The sequence below is a fragment of the Lutjanus erythropterus genome, chromosome 8 (genome assembly GCF_056507025.1).
Source record: "Lutjanus erythropterus isolate fLutEry1 chromosome 8, fLutEry1.hap2, whole genome shotgun sequence".
NCBI lineage: Eukaryota > Metazoa > Chordata > Actinopteri > Lutjaniformes > Lutjanidae > Lutjanus > Lutjanus erythropterus.
In genome coordinates this window covers 15,572,574-15,586,916 of record NC_139324.1, presented here as the reverse complement: position 1 = coordinate 15,586,916, position 14,343 = coordinate 15,572,574, and the positions used below count along the sequence as shown (strand labels likewise).

Genomic DNA, 14,343 nt, shown 5'->3' with positions numbered 1-14,343 from the left:
GTCTTTTTGTGTATGACATTGTTTTAATTGTGGATTCTGTGATATCTGTCTGAAGAAATTTCCCCATGTGTGACAATAAACTTGATCAGAATCTGATTCTGAATCCAAATCAATGGATGCAATGGGTTAACCATACCAAACAACCAACACACAAGAAACCTCAAAAATCTGAATTATACTGATAAAACCACTTTTATTGATGTGCAGCTTTACACTGTCACAGATCCCCAGACTGTCGGAGAGTGTTTGCATTATTGTACACATGCAAGAAAAGTCATTTGTGATTTTACCTCACACCATTAATTACCATCTGACATAACAGTTTCCAAAGACTGGAGAGCAGCATGTATTCACTCATGCATTTCAAGTGAACTATTTTCATTTTGTACCACCAGAGAGCTACATTATGTCATTAGTGGGCTCTGGAGGTTGCCGAGCTGACACGAAGCTTGTAATGTTCATATGTGAGGAATACATATTCAGCAACAGCACCAAAACTCATGCTGCATTTTTCAGAACTGAAATTTTACTTTAAGACATGTCTTAGAGAAAATGATTGCACAGTTTTGTTCACAGTTTGAATTTACCTTGTTGGTCCCTTTATTTACATTGAAATATATTTTGTCCCTTAATTCACTGTCTGCATTGAATATTGTCAATAAATTGTAGTGCTACTAGGCGGCTGACTGCATATAATTTGTCTGGGAACTAAAGTGCATTCTATAATGCTTTGTGTTTTGACTCAGTTATTTTATGTGCAGTTTTTGGTACAAATGTTTGGCATACTTCAATATTCATTCATGCATTTCATTGAAATGTTGATTTAATATTGTGCAAAATAACAGGCCCATAAAATACTGTCATTAAGGCAGGGTTGCACCAACAAGGATTCATTTTTAAACCAGATGAAATCATAATTTAGCTTTAAATTATCTTGCACCAAACTTTAAAACAAGCCTAAAACAAAGAACGATTCATTTTAACCTCTCTTTAGATCTCCGTTTAGTTTGTACTCTAAATCTAGATTTGATTTAATTATTTCTTTCTTTTAATTCTCTGTCACTTAATTGACCCATTAAAACAGTCCTGCCAGGCTGTCTCTTTTTTCACACTATTTCGTTGCCTGTCTCAAACCTTCAATTATTTGGCAACATTGCTCCATTAATTTGACCGACAACTTTTTCTTACAGGAGGAGAAATTAGAGCTTCTCTGTCGAGCCATCATGAGTAGGCTAACTAACTTTTTAGCTAGCTAGCAAACAATGTACTGTTATTTTTTTTAGCTAGCTAGCGAACAGTGTCATTTTAAGGAATACAGAGCAGCCAATACTTAACAATTTCTCCTTCTTTTATACTTAGAGCTTAAACTGATTAAACTCTATTTAATTTTATTTATACTATTAGTTTTAATTGTGAAACAGAACTCTGCTTCATTTCAAATCTGGATTTATTCATTTTAAAATATGATAAGAGCTGATCTTAGATTAAATTCATCATTACTGGTGCAACCCAGTCTACCTGTGCCTTACATCAGGCAGAGAAAAAGGTAAAATCATGGGACATTTCTTTCTTTTCTATCTCATGATCATAAGAGGCCTTTCTGACTCAGTCTCAGCATCAGAAAGAAACCCTGCTGTCCTCAGCACCACTACTGTTCCTGAAGGCAGCAATGACCTACACTCTGAGTACATTCATACATGATGGAGGTGACCTCAGCACTGACAAGTTTCTCCTTCCTGCTCTCTCTGCTTCCACAGCTGCCTGACGCCACTCTCACTCAGCTGCTTCAGTCTCATGGATTTGTGGCTCTTCAGTCTATAAGCCAAAGTCAGAAAGATAGCGTCAACATGTTCCTTCTCAGTAGGGTCCTTGGCTGAGGTCTCAAACAGTGGAAAGTTGTAGCTGTCAGCGAGACACTGGGCAGTCGAGGTGGGGACCTCCTGGTGGTCCCTCAGGTCGCACTTGTTGCCCACCATGATGCGTGGCACCATGGGCCCCACACAGTGACGGCTGCACTCGTCTATCCACTCAGGAATGCTCTCGAAGGAGGCGAGGCTGGTCACGTCGTACACGAAGATAACGGCATGGACGCTGCGGTAGTAGTGCTCCACCATGCTCTTCCTGAAACGCTCCTGACCTGCCGTGTCCCAGATCTGCAACTGACACAGCAGAAACAGGTGATGAGACTAGACAATATTTATTAGCTATATTTTTTACTGTCAACCAATCACAGGAAAAGATCAAACATGAAGCCAAAGTAGCTCGATCACCCGCTGGTGGCTGGCTGCAGCACAGGTCATAAATGCTGCATCCCCAGTGTTAACAGATAGCACAGGGGTCAAACTAAAACATCAAAATACACAACAAATAAGTTTTTCCCAAGCATATTTTCTGTCATTCTAGGTAGTTCTTATCACACTGATATTTGTTCAAGTGTTCAGTGGCAATGCTTGTATTCAGCATATTTTGAATTCATTTATGTACAGTGGGAGGAAGTGGAGAGGCATCGTCCATCTTTTATTTATGTCTATGGTCAATACTTTCTGAAATCACTACCCTATCAGTGGTATGCAGCTCCAAGTGCATTTGGTCCTACTGTCTCTTCGACAGCCTTTTGACTTAACTCAGACTTTTATGGCAGCCGTATTGATATGAAATAGTAGGGTAAACAAAGGTGTTACCAGTGATAACACCATAGCAGCACCCCCGGCTCTGTTTGATCTGAATGCAACTGAACCTTAATTAGTATCACTGATAACACCTGTGTTCACCCCACTATTTCATGTCAAAATGTTTGCTGTGATAAATGTCTATTGCTCACGTATGTTTAGGTTCACTTCTGAAAAAAGCTGAATAAGTTTCTAACAAAGCTGGGTAATGTAGTTTTTAGCAAACATTATTCAAACAGCAGTAAATAGTGCATTCGTTGGGACTATTTTCAGCGACAGATTAACACAACTACAGTAAGTTACTGACTATGTATAGTAGGCCTGCAACTAATGATTATATTCTTTATTGATTCATTTGTCAATTATTTTCTTGATTAACTGTTTGGTGTATGACATGGAGAAACATGTCTATGAGTGTTTCCCAAAGCCCAAGATGACATCCTAAAATGTCTTGTTTTGTCTACAACCCAGAGTTTTGGGCTTATGGTCATAAAGAAACAAAGACACCATAAATTATTCACATTTAAGAGGCTGGAATCAATTCATTTGGACCCCTTTCTTCTTAAAAGCTGACTCAAACCAATCGAATCATCGAAATAGTTGATGATTATTTTAGTAATTGATTATTTGATTGACAATTGCAGCTCTAATGAATGGTGTATTTGGGATTGACTCAAAATAACTGACTGTGTGTAGCATGTCATCAACCAGTGTAATAATGTGGCTCGAAAAAGGCTTATGACAGAGAAATTAACACACACACACACACACACACACACACACACACACACACACATATATAGCAGATGTATGAGTGTTAGAGGGTTATTAACACTGTATGACTAATTGAAATGTTAGCCTATGGGAAGAAACTGTTCTTGTGTCTGGTTGTTTTGGCTCACAGTGTTCTGATAATCTATATTACTGGAGGATGATGGGGCACGTAGGCTTACGACTGGGCATTTTACTGAGGCAGGCCTGTGTTTTGTGCTGGTGTCATCACCATGCACAGCCTTTAAATGTCTTTTGACAACAGACAGGTCAGTCCCTCCTCTGTGTGTCCTCTCATGAACAGCAGCTCGGGCAGATGGCTGTGTTAATCTTGCAGGACATTTTGGTACGTGTGTGCACCATTAAACTGTAGGTATATGTTTGTGTTTGAACTCCTCTCACCTTGATACTCTCCCCATCGAGTTCCAGCGTCCTCTCTCTGAAATCGACCCCGATCGTTGCCTCTGGGTTTTTCAGGAAAGTGCCCCCGCAGAATCTGTAAGTCAAACACGTCTTTCCCACATTTGAGTCCCCTATGACGATTATCTTGAATATCCGAGCCTGTGCAGTCTCATAGTCGTGATGTGACGAGAGCTCTAAGGAGTCATTAAGACTGAAAACGGTGTCAAATTCGTCCCCAGGTTTGTTTTCTATTGCCATCGCTCATCTTCTCGCTGTCTGGATGAGAACGGCTCTGAAATATCGCGAGAATGTGAGAGACCAATGGATGTCACAGGAAGCTGTTACACAGAATCCACGCGAGCAACGTTCTTCGGGGTCGTTTTTAAATGGGACCCTTACATTTGCGAGACTCTCGTGCGTTTTGTAAACGTTTCTTCACTGAGCATCGTTATGACAACCAACGATGTTTTGTGATGTGAAAACACTCTGATTAAGGCTTTCTTGGATACTGAGGGGACAAATTACTTGGCTAGAATTAGGAAAGATCATGATTTAATTTAAAATGATCCCTCTCGCGAGATCTTTCGCGAATCTGGGGTTCCCATCGAGACACGGCCGTTTGTCAGCTCTCTTGAATTCGATGTTACTTTTTCTTTTATTGGGGAAATTTCAAACATTTTTTGATCAAACACGCTTTTTTCTTGAATACTTTTACCAAACAATAAAAAGTAAAAAAGGTCTTAGAACAAAATGGAAATGCATAAAAAAAATGCTTTCATCTTATGTTTTTCCTTATTATCTGCAAGGATTTTTTATTTAATTCAACATTAATTTCCATTTTCTTAAATCTTTCATTTCATTAATTTGTTATTTATTCATTATATTGTATTTATTGTGAAAGAAAAAATGAATGAATGTTTACTTTGTCTAGGCATTTACACAACATGCCATGGGATTATTCAGACACATAATACTAACAGATCCTCTCATCTTCATAAACACCCCTGTGACCTTCACTTTCTACATGAAATGGCAATATACATGTATATATATGTATATATATATATATATATATATATATATATATATATATATATATATATATATATATATATATACTTCTATACTATGCTAAAAATTCCATCAGACCTTCTGAATCTTATACTGTGCATTTGTTTTCTACTTCATCTATAATAACTTGTTGAATTACGTTTTGGAAAAGCAAAAAAAAAAAAAAAGAATTATAAAAATACAAACACTAACGCACACAGATGTTTATTTGACACAAAATAGCTTTATAGTCCAGACCAACCACCCCTTCAAAGACAATAAAATAAACACTTCTATCCATCATACAGAGAGATAACAGTGAGAACTACACTCATTTACCAGTTTATTAGGTACAAAGGCAATGTCATTCAATAGCCCTGTAATAAATTCCCCCTTCATGAAGGTTGTAATCTTGTCACTGTTTCAGAGAGGTGTTGATGGTACGCAATTGTAATTTTGGAGACTGTAGTTATGGTGTAATATTTTGCCTCAAACAAATTAAAAACACTTCTACAAGTTTCAACACAGCTAATAAACTGGTAACTGAGTGCATGGGGTGGCTGGGGAGGACAATGGCTTCCAAACAATTTTATTACATGCAGACAAAATATCATTCAACTAAAACAATTAATCAGGACCAAACAATTCTCAAAACATGTTGTGAATTGTGATTCCTGATTGTAACATAAATCTTAAGTTACCAAAAAAATCATAGATAAGAAAACACACACACATACACTCAATAAAATACTTTAAAATAAACTTCATAAAATTTATAATTTGTCAACAAAATCACCTACTTCCACTAATCTCAAAAAAGTCAATCATGGCATACAGGCTGAAGCCTAAACCTGAGTGAGCGTACAGTGCATTGGCTTCTACATTTCACACTGCAGTTTTCACAACAGCGCCTGTGAGTGACGTCTTGATGTGCATCAACAACATAAAAAGGACAGCACATTTTAAAGCCCTGTAAATGACCAGCTGTTTGCCATAAACATGAGGCACTTGAGCTGCTGGATGTCCCAAAAGTCACAGTCCTCATTTCACTCAAATCAGAAACAGGTGTGCTCATTTATTCAAGCTGAATAAAATGTTATCTAAAAATATTTCTATCACAAACACATCTTTATTTAGCACAACACAAGCATTAATAGGGGCCTTCCACAAATTTAACATGTCAAAGTCAATTTATATGCCATGGCGAGTGCTATTCAATCTGTGCAAACAGTTATGCCTGTCATGTCTTCTATAGCTCTAAAGGAGCATTGTCAAGTATTAAGAAAATCATGCTGTCTTGCAAACTAGGAGTGGGAAGAATGTGGATGTTCACCAAACAGGTGTTGCGGGGGTCTGACAAAAAAAGCAATTAAACTGCATTATAACATAAATACCCAAACCCTTTTTGTCATTCCCACCTTAGGAACCTGGAGAATGTGTCAGCTGTAAAGCTGTCCTGCTATATTGACAGCAAACTCAAGAGCAAGACTGGCATCCCCATCAAATTCTGATTATTATTTATGTTTTTGCAAGGGCTGGTTATCAGTAATGACTATGTGTATGGTTTTGCTATCACAAGCGCTCTTTAATTTCATGTGATGTGTGACTTGCCCGCTAATGCAGCAGCTACACGCTGTATAGTATGTGGTGTGGTTAAGTTGAGCGAGGTGTTTTTTGATGAAGCTAGTGGTTCAACATGCAGAGATGCCATCAATATAAATATATTAAATGCAAGATTATTTCAGGAATACTGATGAGTATCGAATGAAGAAGAATAAATGTATAAATTGAAGTACTCTTTATCTGTATCACTTTATGTGTACTGGATTAGTGAACTGGTATTATAATTTTTAAAATGATACCCAGCCCTGGTATTTACTTCATGGGCATTTTTTCCACCTTCTTCACCACGTCTGTTATTCTTGTACTTAAAATGTCATTTTACTTCCTATATGAATCTTGATAGCCTTGGCAGCATCAGAGTACTCTTGAGTTAAACTAACAGACCTTATTCACAGCAGACATTTTGACTTATCATGGCAGGAAGAGCACAGATGGAGGTAATAACATTAAAATGGGTAGGGCTGCACAATTAATTGAAATATTATTGAAATCATAATATGGCCGAGTGCAATATCCAAATTGCGGATTGCAATCTTTTAATAAAGTAAAAAAAAGTGTTACAAAATAGCATTGTAATGAAGTACTGTAGTGCTGCAGACATGCACTGGCCTACCAGTCCTGTTCTCCAGATGGTATCAACCCCAACAGTTTTCACATCATCACGATTTTAATGTTTTTTTCAGTCACAATTAAAATCGCAATGTAAAAAAAAGAAAAACATCATTCCTATTAATGGAAAATCATATTTCAATTGTAATATATATATATCAGAATAATCACGTTATGATTTTTTTAACCATATTTTGCAGCCCTAGATCTGCCAATTAAATATCTTTTCAGTAACGTCTGTGTTTATGATAAAATGAGGTAAAATGCTTCAATGTGCTATGAAAAGATAAAGTGGACATCTACCCTGCAAAGGTTGAGTTCAGAAACCACTGCATTATGGGAAGAAATTTTTGTTTATTCCTTGTTAAACTGTCTCTCATCAGTTTTGCTGATTTCATGGAAGTGTCATCTCTGGAATAGCCTTCATTAAGTTGCTCTTATTAATGTGCTCAATTATAAGCCCACTCTATAGTGCAGGGGTCAGCAACCTGCAACTCTTTTGCCCCCCTTCACTGGCAACTGGTGGCTTTGACAAGAATTATATCAAAATGAATAACAGTTACTTTTTTAAAAAACATTTTAGTTTTCATTAAACATTGTTGGAGGTCAAAAGTGGTTCTTACATCCTCCTTCTGTAAAAATGTGTGGCCTTTACACAGAATAAAGAAAATGTTTATTTTGTCAACTAAAATGTGTCATAGCTGACATGACTTTGCCTCAGTGCTTTTTCTTTTTTTTTTATTCAAGACCTCCATTCAGTACAATATTTATTGTCCTGCCTAAAATTTGGCTTGCAGCAAAACCCAACAGTGTTTTCTTTTGTACCAGCACTGCTTGCAGGTTCTTAATTTAAAAAAATCCTATTTATACCTACAACTTTTTTCTCTTTTTGCCATGGAATTGAAAAACATATGGTATATTGTTTTTTTAATATATTATTCTATCAAAGTTTATAATTCTCAACTCTGTGAGCTAGTACTGAGTCTCTCTAGGCTAGCTATGGATTCCAAATCTATAAAAAGAAAAGTCTCTGAAGAAAATTAAGAATTTAATAGTTGTGGCCCCACAATACTTGTGTTATTTTTCTTTTTTAGCAAATAATTGCTTTTTTGATTTTTAGGTTGCTGACCCCTGATACAGACGAACCTTCTTCTGACAGTTGTGTTCCCCATCATATCTTTGTCTTGAGTAATTTTGTCAATAGGACTCTATCAGACATCATACCATCCTTCAAGTTGGCAGGACATGCCTTATCTGTTGGCATTTGTCCTCATTGTGAGAAAAAGATTGAAAAGAATCACTGAAACCATCTCTGATTGGCTTTATCTCTCCTTTTGTAAATCATCTTTAGCCACACTGATGAAGTCAAGATTTTGATGGCTTGTATAGTACATGACTGGCTTTAATACTCAACTCAATCTTCCCCGTCAGTCAGAACCCTGTAAAAATCCATTAAATTATAAATAAGTTAAATTTCTCTTTGACACAGTAACACATCTTTTTTCACTACCAGTTCTCATCTGAGAAGGAGCTTGAGCTGCCAGAGTCAGAGTCTGCATCCGTCAATCCATCCAAGTCCCAGTCCGCACTGGAACCACTGTCATCGTCCTCCTCTGTAGCAAAGCTGTGTGCGGAGCCCAGGCATGCTGGGTACACGCGTGTTGAAACACACACGGGCCCCAGCGTGGACACATACACAGCCATGACGTTCTTCCAGGTGTCCCTGCCGGGGTCATACTCATGGATGAGGACCCTGTTTTTGTTGTGCTGCAGTAATGTCTGAGTGAGGAGGAGCAGCTTGTTGTTGTGCTGGATCACCTGATAGTTTAAAGCACGGCTGTCAATAGGAATGTCACCCAACCTCTTCCACTCCCCCCTCGTGGGGCTGTAGGCTTTAACCACAGGGATGTCGCACACGCAGATGATCTGGTCCTGAAACACACAGGCCTTGTGAAGCTTGTCTCGTCTCAGTGACCCACAGTGGCGCCAACGGTTCCTCTTGGGATCATAGCAAAGCATTCTCCTTTTGTTCACAACATACAAGTAGTCATTTAGTGCCACCACCTGCATTTTACCTAAAGAGTGAGGCAGAGGAGCCACAAACGTCCACTGGTTCCTCTGGACACTGTAACATTCCACCTCCTTCAGCCTGGCGTCCGTCACCGGATTTCTTCCTCCCAGAAGGTAAACATGGCCGTTGAGGTAGCCCATACCCGAGTGTATCCTCCCCAGCGGCCTCTCCGCCAACTCCTGCCAGCTGTTGAGCACAGGGTTGTAGAGCCAGAAGTGTTTAGAGAGGTGAGAGGCTAGGAACAAGTTGTTTTCAGGTGTGGCACAGGCGATTAAGGACTCCATAGTGGAGCGTTTGTAATCCTGACTGCTGAGGTCTTCTAAAGGAGGAGCCATGAAATACAGGTCCTCTGAGTAAGGATCACAGCACATTATGTTGTCGTTGGGTAGGCCGAAGAAGAGAATCATCTCTTTTGCGCTCACGCCTATTCTGTGCTTTGGGGCGTCCAGAGTTGCAGACATGCCACAGCCGTCTTCTGCTGACCTGTTGAAGAAAGATCCAAGGTACTTCTCAATTAGTGGCCTGGCCATGAGGCCCTCCAGGTAACACTTGTCCTTCTCGGCAAACAAGTTCCAGCGCACACACTTCAGAGCCTGTAACGCATCCTCCCTTTTCTGTGGCGCATTGGCCTCTATCCACTGCAGGGCAGCCGAACACACCTTCCTCTCACAGTCCACATCCAAAGTATTCAGAGACAGCAGCTCCTTTAGCTGCATCAAGTCCAGCTCACACAGGTCCCCTCCATTACACACCTGGGTGAAGTTCCTGGCTATGAAGGCTTGTGCATTCTCCTTCAGTTCAGGGTTGTCATAGGTGTCCGCAAACTTCAGTATCCCCACACAGTTGGAGAGGTCCAGCCTCCTTGTCATGAAGCTGGAGCAGGCTTTCCTGATGTACTCAAGCTGGAGCATGTTGGCCGCTGCGTACAGCCTCTGGACGTTGCTCTCGGTGATGGTCACCCTGCCTGTGTAACAATAGTCGATGATAATTGACATGGACTCAGAGTCCACCCCGCGGATGACCACTCTCTCCTGCATGCTCTCGTTTAGCCCCCCGGTGAACATGCTTTTGAAATAAGGGCTAGCAGCGGCCAGGACATTGCGGCTGCACAGGAAAAGTTGGTCAATGTCACCTCTGGCCGACTCTCCGCTGTGCTCCTCCAGCGCCTCCTCCACACACTCCACTCCGATGGTGATGTCCCCGAGCAGCCGACAGTCGTACAGGACCTTCAGTTCTTTCAACAAACCCCGAGCGTGATTCACGTCCTCCAACACCTCGGGACCGCTGAAGCAACTCAGCGCCGAAGCCATTGCTGCAACTTCAGCGATTCGACTTGCTATTTGACGTCGGCGAAGGCGTTCAATAACCCGCTGTCACGCCGCTAGCATGCTCAGTAACATGAAGGGGTCTGTGTGCTGATAATGACACATCCGCTTATGAGAGATAATCAAACATATGCGGTGAAAAACACACTACCAGCGGGTTAACGGCTGAACGGTCGCCAGTGTGCCTGAAAACCAGCAGTACTCAGTAGCTAAATGTTCATAATGTCGAGTTTAAATTAGACATACTCCACTTACTAATGCTTCGACAGTCACTGTACCGATAGTGTCAATTTTCCTTGATTTTCTGATTAAGGCTGTCATCTGTTTTGAGTGTGGTAGGAGATATTCAGGGCTGCTGTAAAATAACATTTGGTCGTGGTCGGAACTTCATTTTCCGGGAGAGATTGTCAAAATAAAGCTCCATGCGATGTAAAACGGTTGCATGATTTTTTGTCTTTTATTCACTTCATATCCAATTCAGTAACACCGTGAATTATTTTGATACTTATTATTTCGATAATTGTTTTGATTTGCCATAACTTCTTTATACTTCTTAAAATTAATATTTTAAACCCAAAATAAAACCACCCGAGTCTCTTGTTTTGAAGGCAACCTTATCAGGCTTCCGCTGTGGCTCACTGATGGCTCACACAACCTTGCTAAGACAGGTTTCACCACTCTGATTGGTTCGGCACAACTAGGTCGAATTCGGTTAGGTTAATCAGGATCTGGTGGCTAAAGTGTATTTAATCAAAACGCCGTTTTTGTCACAGATTTCCGTTTTGAATGTCTAGGATGTAGTACAAATTTTTAGATTTGTTCAAGTCAAAAACAACAACAACAACAACAACAACAACAACAATACTACTATTGTTGATTTATCAAGTGCAAGTGCTATTTATTATTATTATTATTATTATTATTATTATTATTATTATTATTATTATTATTATTATTTGTCGTTGTTGTTGTTACTACCATTAAATACTAACTACTTAATATGCTATCTTTTGTTTGTTTAATCTGTATGAAATCCAAGGTGAAGAAACAACACTAAATTTATGGGTTAAGAAATAGTCCCATACATAACCCTGCTGTAAAACCGCCTGTTATTCCTGTGAGTGAAAAGATGAATAAAACCTATTTGCAGCTAATATTAAAGTCTATTATTATACTTATGAACAAATCATCCATTTGAACACAATTCACTGTATATTCAAATTCTGTTGCAGTTTAATAAATACACAATGACAATAAGCAAATAAATGTTTTTCTTTAATGTGTTATATAGCAATTTGTGCATGTGAAAGGTCTGCAAAGTCACCAAGACCATAGTATGAGAAAAATAACTTAAAGCATGTAAACCTTCTCTTGTAGAAACACAAAATGAAAGTACAAGCTTGAAAATTAGTATTATTTTATTTCTTACAAGATAAAAAGTGGCATGACTATATATAAGGCTTCTCATTAGTTTTTTTTCGGAGTATGTTTATTTCAGAATATGTAGTATAGCCTACTATACTATAAGATCTGCGGTCATAACCACAGATATATACATATTTTCCCAGCTTTAAGTGTATTTACGGTTGAGATCATTGATCCTGCGTAGTGCATCTTGGTTGCGGATGGTCTTGTGGACCGTGATGAGGAAGGGGAAGGCTGAAGGCAGCTCAACTCTCCAGCTCAGTTTCTGGTGGCCCCAGTGGAGGCAGCGCAGCCTCTCAGCCAGGTCCTTTCTTCCTGCTCGCTCCAGTCCATCCTGCAGCAACTTGGTCTTATTGGGCTTGTCCCATGACTTCTCATACCTGTGAATATAGATGGACATCTGAGAAACATCTGAGACTGAGGAGGGGAACAGGACAGAGTCAGTGTGAGTGAGGCAGAGTGTAGAGAACCCAAAAGTGAAAGCCCAATAGACCACAGGGAAAAAGAAATGCCTGACTATACATATTATATCCTGAGCACCTGTTTGAATCTAAACTCTTAAAAATAAGGGTTCTAAAGAGGGTTCTACTCAGAGCCATTTGCTAGTGAAGAACCTTTTTTGAGTTTGTCAAGGACTGTTGAAATCTTTGAGGAACTCTTTCATCATGGGTTCTTTGTACCACAAAAAAAGGGTTTTCAGGGTTCAAGTTAAAACCTTGAGAGAACGATGTGTGAATATTTCACCCGGAGGAAACCTTTCACAGATGGTTCTATGTATAATCCTTTAGGTTGGGTTCTATGCAGAACTCTCTGATGGGGTTCCAAGTGGAGTCTTTTTGTAAAATTGTACCAGGAACTAAAAGGGGTTCTCCTATGGGGACAAACCAAAGAACCCTCTATGGTTCTAGTGAGCGCCTTCATTTCTAAGAGTGTATAAACAATGCAATTATTTGAAGTAATCTATGCAGTTTTAAAGATAAAATCTAAAGCAAACATTGCACAGAATGATGCAACACATGTCCCCATGATGATATCCTTCTTTATAATGTTAATAATCTCACAATCAGTGGTGGAATGTACGAACAAACACTCTACCAGCTTTCCAACATGGTCCTCGCCTGGGCACCTCTCTCTGTAGATTTGTTGTGGAATCGGCCTATCTCAGTTCTGTTGAAGCCAAGCTCATACGCCAAAACTGTCCACTCAAAACCAAGCTGCCTGGAAATCTCCCGCAGTGTCTTCAGGTTAATTACAGCATCCTAGAAAAAAAACATCAGCATCAATTAAATGTCTCTGCTGATTTAAGATACATGAAAGTGAAAATAGAAACAGGTGGCACATACCTCTTGGGCTTTGTTTGGCATTATCTCAAATTCCAAAAATCAGCAGTGCCAGTCACACTCGAACTTACTGTCCTCATAAACATAATTTAAACAAAGATGTACACATACAGATATCAGTGACCGCTGTATAATAAACATGCATTTACAGACCAAAATTCCAAATAGCAAGCAGAGATTGTATTGACTTACCCTGAGGTACAGTGTGCCAAAACTGAATGTGTTTTGAGTGTTACTGGGGAGATTCAACATCAACATACTAATCTGTTAAACATTAGTCACTTCATTTCCAGCAGGGTCCCCTGTGGAGATGACAACAGTCAGGTTAAAACACTCTCACCTGCTACCAGGTAAACAAATGTACGGTGCTAAAATTAAGAGTGAGGGCACCTCACTTTTAGGACCACCACTGCTTCAATTGTTTCACATTCGTTGGATAATTCAGTGCAAAATCTTTACCTTCAAAACTGTACAAGGGGCTACAAGATAAAGGGAAAAATGCATGTTCAATTGAGCAAGTCGTAAAATTTCCGCTCTTAATTACAGAAGTGTACAATACAGCTATTCAACTTAATTTAAAGCACCTCGAGTTGCACTTTCTGTCAGAAAGGTGTCTTTCCTTTTAAATTTATGCTTTTGATAATCACCTTTGCAAATGAATAAAATTATTGTTAAGCAGATTAGAGATTCATGGTTTAACAGTACTGAAACTTAATTTTAACCTTAGGATGTACATATTTAACATAATATCAATATTTATTTTTGGCCTGTGGTCCCCATCCAGATACATGTTATTCCCTTCATAGGAAAGATTTGTGCACCTCTGCTTTAAAGGTATGCTTTGCCAAGGTTTCCTACAATAAATAAATAAAATGTAAAAAACAAAACAAAACAATGTATAGACTCATATACAACAATTGTTTCCAATCTCTCCCAATATCTTATTTTACTGTGTTTGGGAAGTTTATGGGCTGTGGCCAATAACATTGCAGGGTGTGAGGTTTGGATAAAAATGTTGCTACCAGGTTATACAGTGTTGCCAGATGGAAAATGCAGCA

General features: G+C 39.1%; 3 protein-coding genes across 4 annotated transcripts; all 3 read right to left on the bottom strand.

The window, feature by feature from the left end:
* Positions 1-1,468: 1,468 nt before the first annotated feature.
* LOC146322637 (ras-related protein Rab-33B) lies at positions 1,469-4,122 on the bottom strand. 2 transcript variants are annotated; one of them, XM_084724021.1, is made up of 2 exons: positions 3,843-4,122; positions 1,469-2,159 (listed from the first exon to the last, which is right to left on the bottom strand). In XM_084724021.1, the coding sequence occupies exons 1-2, from the start codon at positions 4,098-4,100 to the stop codon at positions 1,713-1,715; spliced, it is 705 nt and encodes a 234-aa protein (XP_084580147.1). In that variant the 5' UTR covers positions 4,101-4,122; the 3' UTR covers positions 1,469-1,712. The 2 variants fall into 2 exon arrangements, with proteins under 2 accessions (XP_084580147.1, XP_084580148.1); XM_084724022.1 differs by having other exon boundaries at positions 1,469-2,153.
* Positions 4,123-7,985: 3,863 nt separating this feature from the next.
* On the bottom strand, positions 7,986-10,934 carry kbtbd7 (kelch repeat and BTB (POZ) domain containing 7). The gene has a single exon (XM_084724672.1). The coding sequence runs from the start codon at positions 10,503-10,505 to the stop codon at positions 8,631-8,633; it is 1,875 nt and encodes a 624-aa protein (XP_084580798.1). The 5' UTR covers positions 10,506-10,934; the 3' UTR covers positions 7,986-8,630.
* An 872-nt stretch (positions 10,935-11,806) lies between these two features.
* On the bottom strand, positions 11,807-13,356 carry LOC146322635 (uncharacterized). Its single transcript, XM_084724020.1, has 3 exons — positions 13,289-13,356; positions 13,041-13,204; positions 11,807-12,325 (listed from the first exon to the last, which is right to left on the bottom strand). The coding sequence occupies exons 1-3, from the start codon at positions 13,307-13,309 to the stop codon at positions 12,091-12,093; spliced, it is 420 nt and encodes a 139-aa protein (XP_084580146.1). The 5' UTR covers positions 13,310-13,356; the 3' UTR covers positions 11,807-12,090.
* Between the last annotated feature and the right edge of the window lie 987 nt (positions 13,357-14,343).

Excerpts from the sequence above, each read along its gene's own strand:
- kbtbd7 (XM_084724672.1), bottom strand. The coding sequence starts at position 10,505 with ATGGCTTCGGCGCTGAGTTGCTTCAGCGGTCCCGAGGTGTTGGAGGAC.
- LOC146322635 (XM_084724020.1), bottom strand. The coding sequence starts at position 13,309 with ATGCCAAACAAAGCCCAAGAG. Across the intron at positions 13,205-13,288 it reads TGCCAAACAAAGCCCAAGAG|GATGCTGTAATTAACCTGAA; the intron begins GTATGTGCCACC and ends TTTTTTTTCTAG. Across the intron at positions 12,326-13,040 it reads AGGACCATGTTGGAAAGCTG|GTATGAGAAGTCATGGGACA; the intron begins GTAGAGTGTTTG and ends CTATATTCACAG.
- LOC146322637 (XM_084724021.1), bottom strand. The coding sequence starts at position 4,100 with ATGGCAATAGAAAACAAACCTGGGGACGAATTTGACACCGTTTTCAGT. Across the intron at positions 2,160-3,842 it reads TCGATGGGGAGAGTATCAAG|TTGCAGATCTGGGACACGGC; the intron begins GTGAGAGGAGTT and ends CTGCTGTGTCAG.